This window comes from Astyanax mexicanus, chromosome 15, assembly GCF_023375975.1.
Source record: "Astyanax mexicanus isolate ESR-SI-001 chromosome 15, AstMex3_surface, whole genome shotgun sequence".
NCBI classification, from domain to species: domain Eukaryota; kingdom Metazoa; phylum Chordata; class Actinopteri; order Characiformes; family Acestrorhamphidae; genus Astyanax; species Astyanax mexicanus.
Window position 1 is genome coordinate 39,157,035 of NC_064422.1, and position 25,477 is coordinate 39,182,511.

The window sequence follows — 25,477 nt, forward strand, 5'->3', positions numbered from 1 at the left end:
AACCATCTTCTTTTTTTCTCTCTTATTCACTCTCTCCTTCTTTATTTTTTCTCTATTTGTTCTCTCTCTGTTTCTCTGTTTCTTTCTTTGTTTTTCTCTTTTTTTGCTCTCTCCTCTCTCTATTTCTCTGTTTCTTTCTTTTTCTCTGTTTCTTTCTTTCTTTCTTTCTTTCTTTCTTTCTTTCTTTCTTTCTTTCTTTCTTTCTTTCTCTCTCTCTCTCTCTCTCTCTCTCTCTTTCTCTGTGTTTTCTGCTTCTTTCTTTCTTTCTCTCTTTCTTTCTTTCTCTCTATCTCTCTCTGCAGGAGAAAGGCAATATCAGAGTGGTGTTCAATGTGGGCACCGACGACATAAACATTGAAGAGACCTCAAAGTTTGTAAATGATGGAAAGTACCACATAGTTCGCTTTACGCGGAGTGGCGGTAATGCCACCTTGCAGGTGGACGATCTGCCAGTCATAGAACGATACCCCACAGGTAAGACCCCCTCTGCCTCCCCCGCGCCCGTACCCCGGCGTTAGACGCGTACAATAGCTGTAGTGATAAAGGCTGGCCGAGCTCTGGAACGGTCTCGGTTTCAGTCGCAGGGTTGCAGCCAAAAAATGCCTTTTGTCTGTGATTGTGCTTGAGCCCCTTTTTTTAAAAAGGTAACCCTGCTATCCTTTTCAAATGTCAGCAGTGATGATGGCTCAGGAGGGTTTATAAGGCTGTAAATGTCAAAGAACGGGTTATCCAATTCAACAGCCTCGCAGCTGCCTGAAAAAAGCCCTGACAAAAGCTTGACTAGAGATCAGAGATGAGGAATAATCCTACTGCTCTCGTTCGTCAATCACCACAAAAAAACAGCGAGCTGTTTGTTTTCAGTCGCAGTTTATAGCATGCACTTCCGTTACAGAGATTATTGGAACACAGCCTTCAAACACTTCCATAATTATTGCTGTAGTGTAGTGAAGGGTCCAGAGAGAGGGACGTACTGGAAACATATCCTAAATGATCTGTTTGTAGGATGGAGAAGGTGGACTAAAGTAAAGAAAAACTGTTTTCTTAAGCATTTTAGTGATATTTAGCTTTTAATGGTAACAAAGGTAATACAAACACCACTAACTGACCACCCAAACTTTTTGAAAACATTGATATCTGGCCGAATGTAGGTCAGGACAACGTTTTATGTCAATTTGATGTAAAATCTTGAGTAACTACAATCCAAAGTCTTTGAAATATATAATTTAGACGTCATACTAACATAGAAAATCATTTAAAAACCTTTCCTTGTCAGGTGTGTTAATCAAACCCCAACGTCTACTAAACATCATAATTTTAGACATTGATATTTAGTTGTTTTTACACCATGTAGCCAGGTAAGTCCAGTGTATTCCAAACATCTGATGTAGACATCATATTGACCTAAAAAATACAAACATTCAGCTGTGAGACATAAAGATCAAAACCCAAAGTCTACTAAACATCATATACTTAACATTCTCATAATGTGACATTTTAACATTATTAGATTATTTGATTATTTTGTTTTAAACAATTTTGCCGGATAAACAAAGTCCAGTGTAATCCAAACAGATATATATTGATGTAAAATACCAACATTTTGCCATAAGGTACAGTGACCAGAACCCAACATCTGCTAAACATCATAATCTTAATGTCCACAGTATGTGACATTGTAACATCATTAGAAATTAAGATTTTGTTGATTTAAATACATAAAATACCAACATACCAACAAATGCCCAAAACCCAACATCTGCTAAAAGTGACTTACAGTACTGTGCAAATGTTTTAGGCACCTGTGGGAATTTTAAGTAAAGAAAAAGCCTCTTATCTGTGCAGTAAGTGTTTATTAGCTCAGTAAAACACATTACAGCATTACAATAAATACAAACAGCAGTGCAGCTTTTACAGCCCTGTTTTTTTTTTTCATAAAACATCTTCTAATCTCTCCTCATTTGAGTTTAATAGAGTTTTATTTCTAGTTCTCTTCATATTAATCATATTAATCAACAGCTGGTTTGGTAAATTTGGTAAATAATTTGGTAAATCAGGTGAGCTGCTGACGGAACTGAACATAATATACACATGCTGGCTGAGGGAAATCATCCAGTAGAAATCTGGAATCTGGAATCTCTACACTTTGTTCCTCAGCTTGGCTCACAGGATATAACATACTTAGTTAAAAAAGAGAAATTATTGTTACATTTTACTATATGTATGTAAATTTGCATCTGTTCAAATCATATGTGGTGCTTTTTTTTAGGTAAAAACATTCATATTGCTGACATAAATGGATTAGTGTAATTTGCTTTGGTGCCAAAACTCTTTTTATTTTATTTTATTAGAGTTCCAACATCTTTCTGATGTTAAATTGGCCAATCTAGAGTCACTAGAGTCAATCTAAGAGTCCAGAGAAAGACAAAATACTCCCAACACTATACTACACTCCAAGATACAAGATACAACATTTTTATTGTCACGTCACAGAGTACAGGTGTACATGTGAGTGATAAACTTGGGTGCAGATTCCCACCAATGTGCAAAGAATAATATTTACAAGAAGAGTAATAAAATAAAATAATATAAAATAAGACATACAGATAGCTTTACAGTATAAACACTATTCACAATACACTTAATGACAATAAACGTGATAACTTGCACTATAGACAAATATTGCACAGATGTAGATATGCAGATATCTAAAGTGTGTGTGTGGAAGTGAGGAAATAGTCCAGTAGGTGACAGAATAACTATGAGTAAGTGCAGGTAAGGAATGAGTTGAGTGGGGAGTGCAGGGGGCCGAATGCTATAAATATGGTACCTCCTCTACCTCTCCTCTAACATGACCATATGAAAGTCACACCAAATATGAGTTTATAGTAGGGGTGTGACGAGATCTCATCAGGCTTAAACCTGTCTCGCGGGGCAAAAAAACAGAAGTTAAGTGTGGACTTTTTAAGAGGGAACTGGCAACCCAGTAGCGATAGCGATAGAGAATGATGGCTGAGCAGTGAGAGCAGCTCTCAGCAGAAGAGGAAAATTCAGGCTTTTGCATAGAAGATCTGCTCTGTACTGTATTAAAAAAAAAAAGTTCTGTCTCTGTTTGCACTTCAAGCATAGTCTTAATATGACTGGTTATGGTTATGCATAGTTAAATTACAAGAAATTTAGGAGAAAAAAAACACAAACCATAGTCTTAATATGACTGGGTGTGGTTTGCACTTATTGTTTGCACTATATAAGACCTAGAATTATTTTTTATTCTTATTTCTATTTCTTATAGAATCAATGTGTGAGAGAAACCAGTCTGTTAAGTTTGCGTTATATGCTTTTGTCAAATAAAACTAATTTTCAAGCCATTTTTCATTTTTGACATTTTCTTTAATTATTTTTTTTTTAAATCTCGTCTCGTCTCGTTCTCGTGAACCCAATATCGTGTCTCATCTCGTCTCGTGATATTAGTGCCTCGTCACACCCCTAGTTTATAGTATTATTAGTTTTATTGCTTATCTCTTATTATTATCACACTGCTCTAGTGCAATATTGTTCCTCCTTTTTATTTTTTTTTATTTGGATCAGTGCAGAAGATCAGACCTGCAAAATGATTAAAGGCATCACGATCCCACGTTTTAATCCACAGAGCTTATCGTGAAATCAAACCCTCCGCGCTTCATATCCTACGGTATCTTCTTTGAATGCGGCTCCGGAGATAAATCTGCTCTCATTATATCCACATTCTCCGCATTAGTCAGGGGGAAGCACCCAAATCCATTGTAAGAGTGGCTGTTGTTCGTATGAAAGGAACCTAACAGGATTACTGTAATCCGCAGTCGGACATTTTGTGTTTGCAGCAGCTCAGCGGCTCTAACTAGAGGAGTTTTGTCATGTTTTCTCGTGTTTACATCATCCAGCCTGTAGTGTGTGGTGTAGTGAGAGCTCAGGTTCACTATTGTTAAAAGTCAAACTTGTTGTCAGTAGAGATAGATAGATAGATAGATAGATAGATAGATAGATAGATAGATAGATAGATAGATAGATAGATAGATAGATAGATAGATAGATAGACAGACAGACAGACAGACAGACAGACAGACAGACAGACAGACAGACAGACAGATACTTTATTGATCCCTGAGGGGAAAGTCTACACATCCAGCAGCAGGTATAATACACAAAGTTACAAAATGAAAAATATAAAGATATAAAGATACATATAAATACAATCAAATAAAAAAATAGAATGTTCAATGTAAAAATACAGTCTTTAGTGTGTGTGTAATGTAGAATGGAGGAAGTGCAGTTGAACAATAGACAGTGAACATCAGTTGATAAAGTGCACAAAGTAAGGATAACTGATGTCAGCCATACAGAAAGTGCAAAAACACAGTTATATAATAATTTAAATTCAGCAGTGCAAAATATACGTAAACAGTAGATGAATGAACTAGTGAATGAATTACTAGTGCAAAAAAAAAGGGTAGAACTATAAAAATTGTGTTATAGGCATCAGCAAGTCTGAGAGTGTGTCCATAGCTGAGGGTGTGTCCATGGTGTGGCCAGAGATACCAGAATGAAAAAGTGTCACAGAGTAAGTTGCGGAGAAAAGAACTGCATATGTTTCCTTTAGTGTACATTGTAAAGAGGATCATAACAACACATATAAAGCATTAGAGTTTAGATTCTCTGGTTAAAAAACAGAAAAAAAAAAAAATACCATTTAGCAACATTTAGTGACGTTCGATGACCCAAACCCAACGTCTGCTAAATGCTATATGCTATATGACACTGTTGACTATCATTAGACATCGATATTTTGTTGATTTTAAATTATTTAAAATTTTGTCCGATAAGCAAAATCCCACGTCTTCCAAAGATCTCACACCAATATCATATTAGCATAAAATATCAACATTTAGCTGTGAGATACAGTGATTAAAATGTATCTAACGTCTGCCAAATGTTATAATTTTAACATCCCCACAGTGTAACATTTACATAGAGATGTTATAACATATCTTACATGTTCATAAAAAATAAAAATGCTACAATGCATTAGTGTTTTCATATGCTTTTTAAACGTGAAGTAAATTTGGTAACACTTTCTAGGAATGTCATCTCTATAAGACTCTATAAACATACTCATAACACATTATAATGCATTCATAAAGCATTATAAGCATGGCTATGCATATTTATGAAAATGTATAATTCATAATAGCCATGTTTATTATGCATCATGAACTGTGATTATAAATAATTAATAACTGTGTTTATAACATGTTATACATTGATACCAAGAAACTCAGTCCCAGTTTGCAGACTGTATCATGACTAAAACAGCTTTGGTAACACTTTCTATGAATGTCATCTCTATAACACTCTATAAACATATTTATAACACATTATGATGCATTCATAAGGCATTATAAACATGGCTATACATATTTATAAAAATTATAAATTCATCATAGCCATGTTTATTATGCATCATGAACTGTGATTATAAATCATTAATAACTGTGTTTATAACATGTTATACGCCAATACCAAGAAACTCAGTCCCAGTTTACAGACTGTATCATGACTAAAACAGCTTCCAACTTATAAACACCCCCTAAATTATCCTAGAAATATATTTTTAACCACTCATAAAGTATTCTTGTCGTGAATATAATATTAGTTATTGTCAATTATGATGTATTATAACAGGTCTTTGTGCGCTCTAAGTAAATTGCCAGACTTTCATTGGGACTATATTATTAACGCTAGCTATAAACCATTTTAACTTATATATTATACACACAGCTTATAATGTGTTATGATCACAAGTAATAATGCTTAATAAACATGTCTATAATTGGTTATGCTTTTTTATAAATATTTATAGCCATGTTTATAATGCCTTATGAATTAATTATACCATGTTATGAATGTGGTTATAGAGTCTGATAGAGATGACCTTCAAAGAAAGTGTTACCGTAAATTATATTATGCCTCACTGTAATGTCTTATAGAGCATTATGAGTGCTCTTTATTTGCTTTAAGTGAAGTGTGTTTTAAAACGTGTATATAAAGCTTTATAATGTGTTACACATTTTTTAATAAAAGCCTAATTTGAGAAATCATAGCTGCATATTATAATGCATTATACCAAAATATACCAAATCTGTGTTATAGTGCATTACAACACTACATTGTACAATTATACGCTGTTTCTTTATAAACCCTTATACTTGTTGGTTATAATGTGTTTTGAATGTCGCTGTAAGTACTTATGAGCAATTATACAGGCTTATTACAGTCATTATAAGGTATTAGGCATGTCTTATAATGAATCATGAATACAGGGTTCATAGGAAGTGTTACCAATGTACTTTATATGCAATAACTTGATATGTACAGTGTGTTGCTATATGACATCATATGCCATTAAAAGGTGTTATGTACTGTATGGCATATAACGCATAATAAAACAGAAATAGTTAAAGAAACTAGAGAAAGAGAGAGAAAGAGAGAGAGAGAGAGAGAGAGAGAGAGATGGTTTATTTCAGCTTCCACTGGATCTTTTTTCTTTGTTTTAATAGAAATACACTAAGCGAAAGCCCCGAGCAGCTGTCAATCACAGCAGCCGGTATGGATCTGTGTTCAGAAGTGACGTGTCTCTCCTCGCTCAGGCTCAGGCTCACGCTCGTTCAGATGAATCTATTCTAACGTGATGATGGTTCCCTCCGTGGCACGGCTCCATTTGAGTCGGCGGATCTGGAGAAGGAAAATTAGCCTTCATGAATCAGTGTCTGAATGCTAATTAACGCATCGTCTGAGGCGGCGTGAGAGAAACTTTCCTCAGCCAGAAAAACGAGAAAAAAAAATAACTGAGAGAAAAAGAGAGGGAAATAGGAGGCGCACGACTATTCTGTTTAATCCCAACTTGATTGACTCTTGCTTTGCAGAAAGGCGGATGATAAACCCAACAGAATTTGAATTACACGAGCGATAATGACAGCTTTTTCCTCCGTCAGCTATTAGTTCTTTATCTGACGCAGCATTAGCGTGGTCTCATTTATTCCGACATGCTACACACTTATCGCTTATTTGAAGCCGGAGGGGAGAATTGATTGGCCCACTTTGTGAGCTGTCGCAACTATTGATAGCGCTGTATTGTTCAGTAAGCTGCCACAGCAGAGCCAGCCGTTTACTCACTGCCTGCCTTCCATTCAGTTCAATTCAATACCCTTTACACTTACCAGACCACCTCTTTCCTCTATTCATTCAACAAACAAGTGACAACCCAAATACTGTAACTACTGACTAATTATATCGATTATTTGCTGCTTTTTTCACTGATTAACTTCTCAGTATACATTTATACAGCTCTGGAAAAAATTAAGTGACCAGTGCAGTTTCTGAATCAGTTTTTTATTCTATAAACTACAGATAACATTTCTACCAAATTTCAAATATAAATATTGTCATTTAGAGCATTTATTTGCAGAAAATAAAAATTGCAGAAATGTCTGAAATAACAAAAAAGATGCAGAGCTTTCAGACCTCAAATAATGCAAAGAAAACAAGACAAACATATTCATAAAGTTTTAATAGTCCAGAAATCAATATTTGGTGGAATAACCCTGGTTTTTAATCACAGTTCATGTTCTCCTCCACCAGTCTTACACACTGCTTTTGGATAACTTTATGCCTGCACTTCTGGTCACAAATTTAAGCAGTTCAGCTTGGTTTGATGGCTTTGATCATCTATCTTCCTCTTGAATTCCTCTTGAAATCAAAGAAACTCATCATTTTTAAGTGGTCATATGTATGAAATCTGAATAAAATAAACGTTTTTTAATGCAGTTACAATGCAGATCAGACCGAAATGCTTTTAGTATAGCAATACTATACAGTATGTATCACAATAGATAATAATTTCCCCAATAATCTAGGGAAAAAAAGTGTTTAACCAATCAGAACAGTGGGATCTAACCACAGAGTAAAACACTGCTATTTAGTGGGCCGGACTTAAAAACAAAACAAAAAATTAAAACTCAATACTGTGTTTTTGAAAATCTTTACAGTATTGCAAATCAACATATCGTAAAAAATTAGATAATATTTGCAATATTTTCTTTCCTTAGCAACACCATAGCAACCACCTAGAAATACCGTAGCAGTTACCCTGAACACTTTAACAACTACTTAGCAACATCATTGTAACCACTTTAGGATACCATAGCAACCGCTTAGAAATACCATAACAGCCTCCTTGGACACCTTAGCAACTGCTTAGGGACACCATTGTAATCACAGTTTGATACCATAGCCACCACTTAGCAATACCATAGCAACCACCAAGGGATACCATAGCAACCACCTAGAAGACCCAAAGCAACCACTTACCAACATCACAGCAACCACATGCAATAGTATAGTGACTGGTGAGAACTATGATAGCTGCACAAGTAGTTATTATTTAGTATTTATTATTTTATATTAATATCCAAACACGTAAAACGTAAAACATAACTAAAATAAAACACTTTTTAAACAAAGCAAACATATTGTCTCTATGCTGGGAAATAAAAGCATAATGGTCAATATTAAGGTCAGCAAAAATTACGGGTCATTTATGTTTATTGTACGATAAGTCGATAATGTAATTATCGTGACAGGCCTACCCATCATACAGGACTGTAAACATTAATTACATTAACATATAGCCGTTAAGCGCTAAGCTAACCTGCTGCAGTTCGTATTATTTAAGATTAATCAGGTGTGTTCTTGTTTTATTAGCTGACTGAAGTGGAACATGAAAGAACATGAGGGAAAAAAAAGAACATAAAGTGCTAGCGTTAGCATGCTACCTCAGCGTTCATTATGAACAAGCCCCAAGGCTAGGCTAGCTCCCGCTTCAGAGCACTGGTGGACTCAGCGTGTGTGTGTATGTGTGTGTGTTTGTTTTAATAAGAGTGTGTGAGGGTGTAGGTAAACATGTTCGTGTTGTTGTGCTGCCATGCGTAGCTGCGACATAACCCACGGGAGCGAGCCCGGGGAGCCGGTCACCCCTGAAACGTCCTGGAGAGCTAGCATCAGAGCTAGCGCTTAGCGTTCTGTATTAAAAAGTGAATAATACTGATCCTCTACACTTAAATTGCAGCTGAATAAAGTTACAATAAAGTTACTATTGTATTCTAATCTATAATGGTGTAGTTTAGTACAATATAAATACTTAGATTCAAAGTGAGAGGCAGTTTGCCACAATGCTAACATTAACTCAGTTTATTTGAGTTTTTAAAAGTAAAATTACTGTATTAGGAACTTTTACATCAAGTTCTTTAACCCTTTAAACATGTATTACAGCAATTTAACTATAAAATCATAATAAACATTATACAGTATTAGAATAATATATTGAGAATTGTGAATTATTATGAGATTAATGATGATTAGCTTCCTGCATATCAAATGTTTAGTATTTAGAACACATGTAGAAAAATTAAACATTTGGATTCAGGTTTATCAGTGTTTGAGTAAAATGAACATTGTTGTTTTTTTGTAGAAACTACTGACAACATTTCTCCCAAATTCCTAATAAGAATATTGTTAAAATATTGTTGAGCTGTTTTTTTTATTTAATCACAGTTTTCATGCATCTTGGCATCATGTTCTCCTCCACCAGTCTTACACACTGCTTTTGGATAACTTTAGACCACTCCTGGTGCAAAATTTCAATCAGTTCAGCTTGATTTGATTGGTTTGATGGTTTGTGATCATCCATTTTCCTCTTGATTATATTCCAGAGGTTTTCAATTTGGTAAAATCAAAGAAACTCATCATTTTTTATTATGATAAGAGATGTGGATATTTTGCAACATGTGCACATCAGTGATTTCTGAAAGTTTTTTTTTCTGAAGCTTGCTGTGTTAAATGTGCTTTGCAATACATTTCCGGCTTCACTGCTGATATGTACAGCTCACAATCAATAGTCCACTAGTTCTTTACAGCGCTTACAGCTCCAATGACCTTTTTAAAAGCTGTGATTTGGTGGAAATTGCCCTTTTTATCTGGTGATTACTACAGGATAAAAATTCACAAGTGGTCTGGCACCGATCCGCTGGGAGACTGGCTGAAGGAAGGTGAAAAAGTGTGTTAATAAAGGGGCTTTGGTACTTTACTTTCTCTCTATCTTACAGAACCTTTAGCTTTTTCACTTCTTTCTCTCGTTTTCTTCACTCCTCCTGAGTGAGCCGCGGTGCCAGGCTCCGGTGCCCCGTAGGCGGGCGTCACACTTAAATCACGTCTGGAACGTGCTATTGAGACACATCTGAGCGGCAAGTCATGCTTCACGTGTCAGAGCCGGATATAGAATTGTGAGCGATGCAGGAGACGAGATGGCAGACACGCTTATGTCGGGGAATGTTCGGTTTAGCTTAAATTGCGCAACCACGAGACGAGGGATGAATCACGCCTCATGTTCAGAGGGAGTATTGAAATCAAATACGTACGTGTGGGAAAACTAACAGAAAGCGTTATCTCCTCCTCTAGACGCTTCTGTAGACCCTCGCTTCATCATTCATCTTCAAATTCACAATTTAAAGTTTTATATAAGAAATGCATCAATGGTCATACACCTTAGAAAATCCAGTAAAAATCTTTATTTGCTCCTAAAACTCCTATAAAAAATTGTATATACTTAAAATAGTAAATAAAATTTTGACTAAACAAAGATGTCAGATAGTAGAAAAGAAGCTATACTAAAAAAAAAAAAAAAAAAACACTTTCTATGAGTGTTTCATCTATTAAAATCTATAAGCATACTCTTAACACCTTATAATACATTCATAAGGCATTATAAGCATGCCTATTCATATTTATTAAAATGTACACCCAAGTTTTGTTATGCATTATGAATTGTGATGTTCACAATTCATGATGTATAATTGTGGTGTTATAATGCATTATAAACAAACATAAGCAATTATAACATTTAACATAAGTATAATGAATGAGTAGTTAAAAGTAATGATAGCATGCTTTGTTGAGGTGATGCTTTATGATTATGATAAATTTATTATGTTTAATAAACATAAATATGTATAGCCATTTTTATAGTGCATTATAATGAGTTATGAGTATGTTCATATAATCTAATAGACATGACTTTCAGTAGTGGAATATAACAGTGAGCAATGTTTTGGGGTCAACAGTAATATAACCAATATAATGATAGTAAAATAATACAATTTTAATGAACTTTGTACAGTACTATAATGATATTAATAATACTACAGTATATTTTAATTCCAGCTTTTTAAAAGTCTAGTCATGTGGAGCACATGTTCAGCTTGGCCAACATAAAGCAATGCTAATTACGAATTTATTTATTGTGTAAAAAAGAGCAATGTAAAGAGTTAATTGTACCTTAATGTTGACTTAAAAGTGCCTTTATATTGACTTTAAAATATTTAAAACTCTAACAATTATGTATGCTCAGAACTAATAAATATATTTTATATATTAACAAATTCACAGTCAAGAATTTACACAATAGGAGAGTATAATAGTGTAATTTAAAAGTGAGGAGTTAAGACAAAAGTAAAAGAAAAAAAAGAAAAACGTGCAAAGTAAATATGCCCCAATGTTGTGCAACAGAGCAGCTAGTATAATAATAATGATTTAGTTATATTTAAATTGTTCAGTAAAAAATGTGGCAAACTAAGTGTGTGGTTACTGAAAGAGTGCAAGGGATGGTTTTAGGTGACCTAGGTGTCATGGTTGAGAGTATGGATAGCATGTGGAAAGAAGCTGTTCCTCATCCTCTCTGTATTTGTTGCTGTATTTGTTGTTCAGTTCCATCACACTCTTCCTGGCCTTGGTCCAGGATTGATTTCTTTTTATAGATGGTCTGCAGTCTAAGAATTTCTGAATCTGAATAATGCACTGGACTGTGTAACCATACCACGTACAACGCACCATACTCTCCCATCCCTCTCTGCTGGCTGAACTCCACTAAAACAGAATGATTATTATTTTATATAGCTTCTATTGTAATCACACGTTAATTGCCCGAAGAAGGTGAAACACACGCCGAGACGCTGGATTGATTGACAAATAACAAGTTAATGACTCTGGGGGTAAAAACGGCGCGCGGCATAATTATACTTTCCAGAAATCGCAGCTAGACAGGTTCACCTTTCATTTCCGACTGAAGATAGGAGTAGCAATTATGTGTAGGCTGTAATGGAAGTGGAGTAAATGTTTTCAACTGCGCTGAATTCAAGAGAGCAAAACGCAGGCCAGCGGATAATGCACTGTTTTATATAAAAGAGCCAAAGTGCCAATCTCCACAGCTTGCTGTTGCATACAGATTTACACACACGGAGAAGCTAAGGAGGAAGAGAAGCTGCCAGGTCACAACCAGCTGTTCCTCTCGATTGTCTAAACAGATTGGATTGTAAACAGTGTATTATATATATATATATATATATATATATATATATATATATATATAGTACTATGCAGAAGTGTTAGACAATTGTGAAAATGACAGTTTTAACACATTAACCCCTTTAAACTCTGTGTACAGGCTCACATTTCAATCATATTGCAAGATTTAACACATTTATAGGCTCTAACATAGAGCCCTGAGGCACTCCACAAAAACCCTGTATTAAAAACTACTACTAAATAGCAATCAATCAATCAACCTTTATTTAAACTTAAGTACGTTAAGGGATTAAGCGAAGAATAAATAAATAAAATGAGCCAGCATTTTAATAAGACATAAAACAAATACAATATATATATATTTTTTTAGCAAGACTTATAACAGCAAAGGTAAGAAAATCAAAGGTGACAAAAATGAGAATAAGAATGCAACTACAGATGAATGAATAAATAAAACTAAGCACATAAAAGAGTAAAAACAAAGGAAATAACTCATTTATGATCATTATTAACTGAGGATTCAATAAGTTAAAGCTAATTTCCTGGAGAGAAAGTGTTATTTTTTTGTTCATTAAACACATTTAGACCAAAATAGCATTTATAAAAAAAGTAGTTATTTTACATTTCCATTACTGTGTAAGTCTACTTTTATTTATATCAGAGCTTAAAAAAGTTAATTCATGTGAGCTGCTCATGGAATTGAGCAGATCTTTGTTCTTCAGACTAGCTAAAAATTAGAATTTCTTGGTATTTTTCTTGTATTTATGTTAAATTGTGCCCATTCAAATAACATAGGCTATTTTTTTTTCAGATAAAAAACACTTTAACTGCTGAGATGAAATGAAATTGTTGTGCGTGATGGTTTTAGGTGTCTATAACTTTTGCAGTACTGTATATATATATATATATATATATATATATATATATATATATATATATATATATATATATATATTCCTATAGTGAATCTCTAGGGGCAAAGCTTTTGTCAGAGCCTATTTGAATTTGAATCTGAATTCGAATCTGAATCTGAATTTAAGTCTGAATTTGAATCTGAATTTAAATCTGCATGGGGCGAATAAATGTTCTTATGTTTTATTTCTGATAACTGATGACTGATTTAACATGTTTTATTGTTTTTAACCGATTATTCCCTGTTGCCTATATTCTGATCGTATATTCTGAGTGTTTTGCTGACCTTTTTGATGTCTTTTAAATGTATTGTTTTTTTATAATTAATGTTAGAGATTGTAGCGTGACATAAATGAATGAAAACATGTTGAGTTAGATAGTAATTGTGTTGCTAAAATCCAATTGGCTGGTTAAAAGCTTGAATGTACTGCAATGACAATATTTAGGTTAAAATGAGCAGTATATACATATACATATATCCATATCTCTATTTATCTTTATCTATATATAACTAGATGAAAACTCTGCTAAAAAGATTTAAAAGGATTATCTTTTTGTAAATGTATTTTGTAAATGAGTGACATGTATTTAAACATTTGATTTTGGTTTGTTTCTCATAACCTTAAGAGAGCAGCTGAAGATTTAACGCTTTACGGTATATTTTCATCATAATATAGGCATAATTTGTTGGCTTAAATAATAAAAGTTAACTTGACTGATTGAAAAGCTTTCTCAGTGCTATGTTCAGTATGTAATCTTGGTTGTACCTAATTTTCAAACGTTTAAAAAAAATCAGATAGCTGAGGCAGACTTGTCACTGTAGGTTTTAATCTTTGACCTTTCAGATTTTAACAATGAAATGTCTCTTTAAACTTTAAAGGCAACATTGATAACGAACGCCTGGCGATTGCTAGACAGCGAATCCCATATCGGCTTGGTCGAGTAGTTGACGAATGGCTACTCGACAAAGGTAAAAACATTGATTAAAACTTTAAATAAAAGATAATTTGATCATAAGCAAGTGATATTACTGCACAATCGATTAAACCATCTAAAACATAAATCCCCTGTATAACAAATTTTAAAACTTTAAACAAATGTAATATTATAGTTTGTAATATTTGCATTGTACAGTATAATAATGTGTTGTTCTACTGCATATGTAATCAGTTAAAGGTTAAAGGGACTGGTAATATACTGATAAATCTCAATGTTAGATCTCAATCATTAAAATATATGTACATGTACAGTGTATGTATGCATTATGTCATTAAAATACTTAAATAATGTTCACAACTGTAAAAAAAAAATCTAAATGATTTAATTAAAGTATTTTTTTTTCCACATTTTCAATTCATCATAGATCATGATGGTAAATGCATATCTATGTATGTTTACCTTTAAAGCTAAACATATTGCTTTTGGAAAATGCTAAAGTGAAGAGATTAAAAAAATCAAAGCAAATCAAAGTCTCTTAAATAGCTTCAATGATTATTGGCATCAGATATGAAGTCCCTTTAACAAGCAAATTAAACACATGGGAAGGGAACAGACTTCTGAGTGCATGCTGTAATGTATGTAACGACTTGAGACGTTCGGAGTGATTGGGTTTTTTGAACTTTGCTTGTTCTTTCTTTTATTTCGTTTCGTTTCGTTTCGTTCTTTGGTTTTGTTTTGTTCTCCTTTTTTTAATGAAGTTATTATCATGAATGATTTATGTGCCATGTAGTTGTAAAAACCATCCTCTCACGTAAGCCTTATTTCAGTCTGATTAATTTCAATTGCCACTGTCCTTGCTGAAAGGCAATCTCATCAACAGCAAAGTTTCACTGATGAGCTAATAAAATCTAAACACAGGCCCTGCCGTCTGCAGTTCCGCTGCACGGAGGCAGAGCCAATGAGAAGCTTTAACCACGTAAAAAATAAAAAATAATAATCGAAACGATTTTTTTACGATTGTCCTTTTAGCAAAGCTCCATTTATTAGTCAGGAGCCAGTTTCTTCTCCATCCTCTTCATTTGTTTGCATCGTCAGCAGCGGCCCATTAAACCAAAGCCGATAAATTACTGGTGTTGCTGTTTGCATTAGAGTAATTTATTGCTTCCATGATCCTCAGGGAGAATAAGGACACGTTGTTGTGTGTTTCCACCATCAGAACCTCCATCTTTCCTCTCTGTGTGCATGAGTGCGAGTGTGTGTGTGTGAAAGTGAGAGTGCTGCTCGAGAGCGAGTTTGCGAGATTGTGAGTTTGTGAGTGTGGGCGAGTGCACAGAGCGAGCGAGGCTGTTGAATTCTCTCGTATTTGTGTAACGTTGTCCATTGGCAGGTCGACAACTCACCATCTTCAACAGCCAGACCACTATAAAGATTGGCGGATGGGAGCGGGGCAGCCGGCCGTTTCAGGGGCAGCTGTCCGGCCTCTACTACAATGGCCTCAAAGTGCTCAACATGGCCGCCGAGGGCGACCCCAACGTACGCGTGGAGGGCAGTGCCCGGCTGGTGGGCGACCTGCCCTCCTCCTCCATCACCCCCCAGTCCAGTGCTTCGGCCACGGGCAACCGCTCGGAAACGTCCCCCTCGCTCACCGACATCACCACCACCACCGCGTCCAATCGGCAGGGCAAGCAGACCACCACGTCACAGGTCAGTACTCACTCTGGCACTTGGCACTTGGTACTTGGTACTTGGCACTCTGGTACTTGGTACTCATTGCTTTCTTTAAAGATCTGGATTGATCTTTGATCACTGTAATATACTGTATGATCAGGGGTTCGGAAGTGTTCTGATAATACATGGATGTCTGGATTTTAAGGATTTAAGGAGATTTTATTGTCATTTAACATCACATGTGGTACATGAGGTGGAACGTAGTTGTATTCTCATGGTCCAGTTTACACCCAAGAGCAATTTTAAAATAGAAAAATATAATATATATTACAGAAATACACAAAATATAAAGAAGTAGTGAAGTAGCAGCAACGTGACTAGATGATTTGGATGATTTCGATGTGGATGATTGAATGATGGAAAAGTATTATTACCTGCTTTTACTATCTAGTTTTTATCTACAGTATTTAGGATCCCAAAACACACCTTTGGTTGTACCAGCGCTTTAGTACTAGCAATCTACATTTGAGTGGAATTGCTTATTCCCTGTATTTCACACTATGCTAGTAAGATTTTTCACCAGTCACACTATTTAAACGGTTTAGACTCTTCAATATGCCATGTACATTATTCTTTATTATCACATTCTAGCTTTTTTTACAATGTTCTGTTGCGTTTTATTATCAATGGCACTTTTTTAAAAAGATGTTTCCTTATTTTCACTTATGCACGTGTTGATATGGATTGTTTAAATTGTTTTTACACAGTTTTATATGTCATCTTAATTCATACTATTCTTCTCCTACATGTAGACGATATATGTATTATATAAATATTTATATATATATATATATATATATATATATATATATATATATATATTTAAGAATATTCTCACAAACTTAAGAAATATGGTATATATATGACTTACAAGATGGCTGACACATAGCCTAAAAAAAGACATAGCCTAAAAGATAGGCCAGATGTATTCAGCCGGTCAAATACTTTCGCTTTCATTTCTAAAATAATGGGGTGTTTTTACAAAAAAGGGGTGTTTTTGATCTAGAATTATTTTCTAATCCTATTTACACTTCACTTTTACACTGATCTGGATTATCCACTCTCATTCACACTGTTCTATGTTAGCACACACATGCTATTCTCAATTGCTCTATGAATGTAGAGTTAGAAGTCTTAGCCAAGGACTCTTGTTGGTGTGTTGTAGTGTAGTGTTGTGTGGTGTGTTTGTCCAAGCGTGGAATTGAACTTCAATCTGCCAAAAGGAGGGCAGTGCTGTAACTCACGAAATAGAACACAGTTGTACTGGACAAAAGTTGATGCTTATGTACATTAAATGGTTCAGTCTGCTTATTGCTGCATGAGTTTGCTCTAACACTACGGCGTTCACGCTCTCCCAGTTTCTGATTGCTCACACCTGGTCTGTTTAGTATAATTACCCATCTGTTTTCTTAGCTCCTGTCTGAGTATTGAATCTCTTTTGCTTTGCCCTTTTACCTTCAGGACAAAAGTTAAGGCTTAAGTAAATGGTTTGGTCTGCTTAATGCTGCATGAGTTTGCTCTACACTCTGCAACAGTAGTCAAACAGTCATTGGTGGGCAGCACAGTGGCTTTTATTATTTAGCAAATTCGCTCCCAACACTGAAGTCATGTGTTCAAGTTCCTATCTGGATGGAGTGTCCATGTTCTCCCCATGCCTCCAAAACAGTCTAAAAGCATGGAGATTGAGGTGAATTGGTTACTAAATTGCCCAGAAATTGGTTATTCTGAATAGCACTGCTGTGAGTTGCTCTGAGTATGAATATGTGTATGTCTGTATACCTAAATATAGATTGGCAGTGCTTTAGTGTTTAATGCTTTAGTCCTCCAGGTGGACAGTCATATAATTTAAGAGCATGCTGTGCGTGATTGGCTGCTGACGTGACTCTTTTTCTCTCTGATTTGTGGTGGATGAATACTGGTGTGTGTTGGTTGAGTGTTGAGTGTAAATGTTTGTGAAAGGCTCTAAATATGTGCTCATCATCACTAGAGTTTTCTTATTGTAACATATATGTAATACAACCACTATTTCATATTGTTAATATCATAGATTGTTCTAAAACTGGTTGTATGTAAAATTCAAAATTGTATTGAAGCATTTGAGTTGGCAATTAGGTTGAAACAGACCTTTCAAAGCAAAAAAATACACTTCTACATCTTTAAAAGAGTCTGTGCCACTTGTGTTATCTTGTGTCTTGGGTTATTCGTTGCTTTAAACACAAGCAGGGCCAGTTTAAACCCTCTGTCCAGCAGAAGAGCATGGCACATTGAGGAGCTTTAGCAGGTTTTTTGATGGGTATATTGGTGTACGAGTGGACGGCTGATCTCCAGCTGAGCTTGCTCTCTTCTGTCCGTAAAGTGACTGGATTTGATTCTGCTGCTCAGCCACCTCTGCCAGGGCACTGAGCACGCTCGCTCTCTCTCTCGCTCGGCCCGGCAGGAGATCAGACACTGAATTTGTGATCAAAGGGAAGTTAAAGGGAAATGGGAGCTGGCTCGACCGAAGACAGGGCTGGCGGTCAGGGGTGAACGCTGAGTAGTGGACAAGCCTTTTCAGCCTTTTTCTCTCTTTAGCTCTCTTAGGAGAGTAAGTGGCAATTCGGTGCCTTCAGGCTCACCTGCTGCTACTACACCTCTCCACTAGTAATGCACTGGTTTTGTTAGCTTCGATGGTTGCACTGGATTCATTGGTTGTAATGTACTGTAATTGTAAAGACTGAAGAAGTTGTATTGGCAGCATAGGTTGCATTGGCTGAATTACTTTACATTACATTTGGCAGACTTAGCTGTATTGGTTGCATTGGCTGAATTAGTTGTATTGGTTGCACTTGTTGCATTGGCTGAATTAGTTTTATTGGTTGCATTGGTTGCTTTGGCAACATTCATTGGATTGGCAAAATTGGTTGTATTGACTTCATTGGTTGTAATGTACTGTAATTGTAATGACTGATTTAGTTTTATTGGCATTGGTTGTAATGGATGTATTAGCTGCAGTGGTTACATTGACTGCATTGGTTGCATTGTCTGTATTAGCTGCAGTGGTTGCATTGGCTTTAATGGCTGAATTAGTTGTATTTACTGCATAGGCTGCATTGGTTGAATTGTCTGTATTGGTTTTCTTGGCTGAATTAGTTGTATCGACTGCATTGGTTAAATTGGCTGCATTGGTTGCATTGTCTGTATTAGCTGCAGTTGTTGCATTGGCTGCATTGGTTGTAGTGTCTGTATTAGCTGCAGTTGTTTCATTGGCTTTAATGGCTGAATTAGTTGTATTTACTGCATAGGCTGCATTGGTTGTATCGTCTGTATTGGTTTTCTTGGCTGAATTAGTTGTATCGACTGCATTGGTTAATTTGGCAGCATTTGTTTTATTGGGTGAATTGGCTGTATTAGTTGCATTGGTTGCATTGTCTATTTTGGTTGTCTTGGCTGAATTAGTTGTATCGGCTGAATTAGTCGCATTGGCTGCATTGGTTGTATTGGCTGCATTGGCTGAATTAGTGGCATTGGTTGAATTGCTTGCATTGACTGCATTGGTTGTATCGACTGCATTGGTTTTATTGGCTGCATTGTTGTATCGACTGCATTGGCTGCATTAGTTGCATTGGTTGCACTGGCTGCATTGGTTGCACTGGCTGCATTGGCTGCATTGACTGGCCTTCTCTTTCTCTCTTCATTGCTCTCTTTTTCGCGGTCTGTGTCCGCGGTACAGTGGGTGGTGTACGAGGCATCGCTCAGGCTCTGACAGCGGATTCTAATTGCGGCGCTGTAATTACATGTCAGTGCTGCAGGGCTGAGAGGGCTGATTGACAGGCCTGCTGAGGCCAGTCCCGTGCTGATGGGCTTGTGTCTTCATGCGTGACGCCACGCACTGTGCTTCAGCCTCCACGACAATGAAATCATAATTTGATATGGTTAAAACTAATTCCAGCGCTGCGTATTAAATTACCTCTCTGCGCTCAAGGGCACCCCTGAGCAAATCGCGCAAAATGATCCGTTACGTCACGAAGTATATTGTTTGCCCGAGCCTCACGCCGGCTTATCGCGGCCTCATCTGAGCGGACCGTGCTACAAAATGGTGGCCCGTGCAACAAATAAAAAAAAAGAAAAAAGAAAAAGGAATGTGATGGTGGGAAATGTTGCCATGGAAATGTGTGCGACTCCTCTGCTCTTAATGCTGCAGTGTCTTTGCTTTTAGCTCTCGTTTTTTTCCTCTACTCTCTCGCTATTCTCTCTATTCTCTCACTCTCTTTTCCCAGCTGCTCTCTCGCTCTGTCCTAAAGCAACCACTTCATTTATGAAATATCTAATGCAGTAATTGTGCTTTAATGTTTAATCAGTGTGGAGAGTGTGCAGAGAGGCGGCGATGTGTGAGCCGAGTGCTGGTGGATAGGCGTTGATTACAGATGTGTGAAGTTTCCATTAGGTAAGAGAGCTCTCAGTAATCACTACTAATGGCTCTTCCTCTCCACTCTGTCCCTTCTCAACCCTTTAGCGCGCGTCCGCCGAGATGTCCCCGTCAGGCAGAATTAAACACACTTAAATCAGCTGGAGTGGTTGAAGACACGCTTTTCACTCTTTATCATAGAATATCAGCATTAATATCAGTCTGCATAGTGTGAATAGCGCTGCTGCAGCTTATGCACTTTATTAAGTAATGATTATGCTTCAATTTTGCGATTTATTGATATTATTTTATCTTAATTAAAGCTATTTTAAGTTTAAGAGTTTATGGTATATTATATAGATTAAATAGATTTCAGTTAATAGTTTAAATGCATAGGATTAATGGCATTTAACAGGGTTCATATAATCATGAAAAATCTGGAAAAGTCATGAAATTTGAAAATAGCTATTTCCAGGACTGGATTGAAGTTTTGGAAAAATAAAAATACCCAGAAAGTTTTGGAAAAGTCATGAAAATTTGGTCTACTGTTTGGAAAATATTTATTGATGAAAATACAGTATATTTTGAGTTCAGTAATTCAGTAATTTAAGCCCTATACAATGAAGCTGTCAGGATCTTATCAAATTTTATAATTTTAGACCTACTATAATCAATTTTAATAATAGTTTTACTCGATTTTTTTTATTGTCCATGTCTGCACTGATGTTTTAAATTATAAATTGTATGGCCATGAAAATTTGAGTTAAAATCATGGAAATGTATTGGTTAAAAACCCTCTATTTAAAACACCTTCCTGACAGTAATACAGTCCTGCAGTATTGTAGTAATTGCAATATGTTGCATTGCATTAAATCATAACCCTGGTATTACATGGTGATACATACAGCACTGCCATTTTCTTGAAGTTTCTTCAAAACACAACTCTAATTTTGCATTAACATATTAAATATAATACTATTTTACAGAGCTCTATTTTAGTGATCTATAGCGCATCGGTCAATTGTGGGTCGTGCAGCTGGATTTAGGGCGTGTTGGTGTTTTTGTTGGTCTTTGGTATCGTGAGGGTTCAAAAAATATACATCTTGCGCAGCTCAAAATGTGCAAAAGGCGTGAACTTATTCTCCTAATTAATCATGGGTGTGTTTAATTTTGGGCCTAATGTGAAATAAACCAATCAGTGTGCCATTCGTCCTTTCTTCTAAGAGCCAGGTGAGCTCTGACCTTGGCACATTCGTATCTTAACAGCGCAGCACTTTTGCATTTGTGTCTCAGCAGAGGATACTGACCTGCTAGTTCACACTGTGAAGATACACCAGCAGCTCATTTAAGAGAACAGCAATGTTATTTTATTCTTTATTCTGTTTTTTGTTGAGTTAAAAGTCGGGTTTGTGCTCTGTTGCACGTCCATGTGTGTGTGTGTGTGTGTGTGTTACACGAGGAATGGACTCGTTATTGTTTTTTCTACACTGTAAAATGAGAAGTTGATGGAACTTAAATGATTTAAGTCTGTTTTACATAAAATTGGATATTTCTAAATAAAACTCAACTATTTTGAGTTAATTGAACATTCGTGGGCACACATACATTCAAACTGAGATCTTTGAGTTAAACCAACTGAGTTTAGTCTGTTGCCATTGGCAGCTTCTTTTCTATTGGCTTCTGTCACAATCTATTTACATACTGGGTGTGTCCAACAGTTTCTGACTGACTCTCACCATCAGTGTGTAGTGATCCCCCCTGGGCTACCTTAGAAATAAATCAACTTCCCCTTTAGTTGTAATAACTTGATGTTTTAATTTATGCTAAATCAAGTTTTCATTACCCATTACTTTAAAACATTTAGCAAACTGGCTTCCTTAAAAAAAGAGTTAAGTAACTCAACTTATCTGGTCTTACAGTTTAACGAAAATAAAAAAAATTAAATCAACTTCCCCTTTAGTTGTAATAACTTGATGTTATAAGTTATACTGACTTAAGTTTTCATTACATATTACTTAACTTTTTTTAAGGGCAACTGGTTTCCTCTATTTTTTTAAGTAAATTTAACTTATCTGGGCTTACAGTGGGTTCACCTCATTTCCAGACCACCACGATCATCAGTGTATGTACAGTACTGTGCAAAAGTTTTAGGCACTAAAGCAGATTACGCTAATTCATTTGTCTCAGCAATATGAGTGTTGTTACCTGAAAAAAAAGCACAACATATGATTTAAACATATGCAAATAAACATACATACAGTAAAATGTAACAATAAATTCTCATTTTTAACTAAGTATGTTATATCCTATGAGCCAAACTGAAGAACAAAGTGTAGTTTCTCCAGATTTCTCCTGGATGATTTCCCTCAGCCAGCATGTGTATATTATGTTCAGTTCCGTCAGCAGCTCACCTGCTTTACCAAATTATTTACCAAATTTACCAAATTAATATGATATGATTAATATGATGAGAACTAGAAATAACTCTATTAAACTCAGATGAGGAGGAGAGATTAGGAGATGTTTTAAGGACAACAGGGCTGTAAAAGCTGCACTGCTTTTAGTAAAATTACTGTTTGTGTTATACTGCTGTAATGTGTTTTACTGAGCTAATAAACACTTACTGCCCAGATAAGAAGCTTTTTCTTTACTAAAAATTCCCAGAAGTGCCTAAAACTTTTGCAAGATACTGTATATTCCTAAACTCCTAAACTCTGAGGCTATTTTTGACGGAGTGTAAGATAGCAATGAGCATCGCAACCCACCGTAAGGTGTATGATAGTTCCCATAGTAATGCATTTTCATTTAAGCATCTCTTAAAATTGATGTAACTGTTTCTGACTCTCTTCAGTCAGAAATTCATACAGCGCACTAACCATCGTTCTACTTTTCTTTTTTCTAATGTGGTTTGAATTATATTAGTACGTACAATGATCTTATGAACAGGTATTAAAAAGCATTATAAGGCATCATAAAAGAAAATGCACTTTAAAGCATAAAGTTACATATTTAATGTACATTCAGTACATATACTAACTTATATTACTAACTTATGTATTATTAATACAGGCTTCAGCTAAAAGCATTTTTTAAGAGTGTGATTGTTTTTTTTTGTTGTTTGTTTTTAGATAAAAAAAATTAATAATAGATAAGTAGTTTGGAAAGAAATTCGGTAGGACGTGGGATGTCAAGGTGCATTTTGCTCGCTGTTGGAGAAGCTGCAGACGACTCTGAAGTGTTTCTCAAAGGAAGAAAACACTTGTAGAAATAAAAAAAGGAAAAAGTCACTGGCTGCGAGTGCGCATTTGAGTGGCAGATGATGTGTTGAATATTTCTATCAGAAGATGATTCTCTTTGTGAGGAGAGCTGAGGGCAACTGGGATTTGGAAAAGTGGCAGCTGCGCTTTATCATGGTTGTCTTTTCTATTTCTTCTGCTTTGTCTTCATGCTTCTTATTGCCTTTATACTGCGTTATCTCTCTCTCTCTCTATTTCTCTCTTTCTCTTTCTCTCTCTCTCTCTCTCTCTCTCTCTCTCTCTCTCTCTCTCTTTTTCTTTCACCCAGTCTCCTGCTCTTTCTCCCGCCTCTGCAACTCTCAAATGGATCATCTTTTTCATGGCTACGGCTCGCACAGCCCCATCCAATCAGTGCTGCTTCTGCTGCTGCTGCTGTTTTCACAGCTCTGGTTTCTGCAGTTTTCTAAATATGAGTGTTTATTCTGATCTAATGGTAGTACGCTATGCGTTCTGAGGGCCGTCAGACTCTGTGCTGAGCTTTAAGTAATGATTTAACTCTCTGTACATGAGCTATACGCGCATTTTAACATATCAAAACACTAGGATATGTTTTTTTTTTATCTGAAAGATGGACAGAAAGAGAAAGAGAGAGAGAGATAGAATGTGGCTGAATGGCTGCAGCTCCACCAGAGAATAGGATGCGTAGGCACATGCCTCGCGAGACGCTCGCATCTACACACGCTCAGGGATGCAGAGACGCGGGGTTTATTCCGCTGCATGCTAAACAGCCTGTTTTTATCCTCCTCGGTGCATATATTCAGCGTGCTTTCAGTTATTTATAGAATGAAGTGAGACTATGTTGTGGAAAAGCAGAAAGGTGTAATGGAGAGGTGTATGTTCTTTATCCTTCTTATGTTGTTCATGAAAAAGGTTAAGAGGATTCTGACAGGGATGCATTTTACATTTGTCTTTCTATTTTTAAAGAAAAGTATGGTAACATGTCTTATGAGCCTTGTATTCATAATGCGTTATAACTTGTCCTATAATTCAATTTAAATCCTTCCCTTTCAACAGATTTTAATTCTTTAAAAAGCATCATACACTCCTTATAAAATAAGTTAAGAATAATTAGTAATGGTAATGGAATAAAAGTATGGTAACACTTCCTATGAACCCTGTATTCATAATGCATTATAAATTAATTCATAATGCATTACATGACATTTATAATACCTTATAATGACTGTAATACGCCTGTATAATCATAAGATCATAAGTACATTATAAACTACTATTATAGTACAAGGGTATATAAAGAAAGGGCTTATAATGCCTTATAATATCTGTTCATAAGTTCATTGTACAATGTAGAGTTGTAATGCACTATAACACATACTTGGTATATTTTGGTAGAATGCATATATTATAAGGCATTATAAGCCCTTTCTTTACAAACCCTTACGTTTGTAGTTAATAATGTGTTAGAATGTGAATGCTGCTGTAAGTACTTATGAGTTATTATACAGGCTTATTACAGTCATTATAAGGTACTATGTGTGTCATATAAGGCATTATAAATGCATTCATAAGGCATTATGAATACAGGGTTCAGAGGAAGTGTTACCAAAAGGATCTACTATAGCAAAGATTTACTATATTAAGGTTTAAATCAGTTCAAAATGTGAGACTCATATATTATATAGTTGTATTACACACAGAGTGATCTATTTTAAGCTTTTATTTAATTTATTTATGATGATTAGACCAATTGTTTCTTTTGGCAGTGTGGGCAGTGTGCCATGTCCTGCTGGAAAATGAAATCTGCATCTCC

The 25,477-nt window shown here is 35.6% G+C and overlaps 1 protein-coding gene across 17 annotated transcripts in view; it reads left to right on the top strand.

Moving 5' to 3' along the window:
* nrxn1a (neurexin 1a) overlaps window positions 1-25,477 on the top strand; it is a 365,537-nt gene that overhangs the window by 311,792 nt on the left and 28,268 nt on the right. For 9 of the 17 annotated variants that reach the window (XM_049464538.1, XM_049464545.1, XM_049464536.1 and 6 more), the window contains 2 exons: window positions 303-474; window positions 15,686-16,002. In XM_049464538.1, coding sequence (XP_049320495.1) covers window positions 303-474; window positions 15,686-16,002 — 489 coding nt within the window. Of the gene's footprint in view, window positions 1-302; window positions 475-14,239; window positions 14,330-15,685; window positions 16,003-25,477 lie in introns of all 17 variants that reach the window. The other 8 variants (XM_049464531.1, XM_049464534.1, XM_049464533.1 and 5 more) reach the window with 1 other exon arrangement.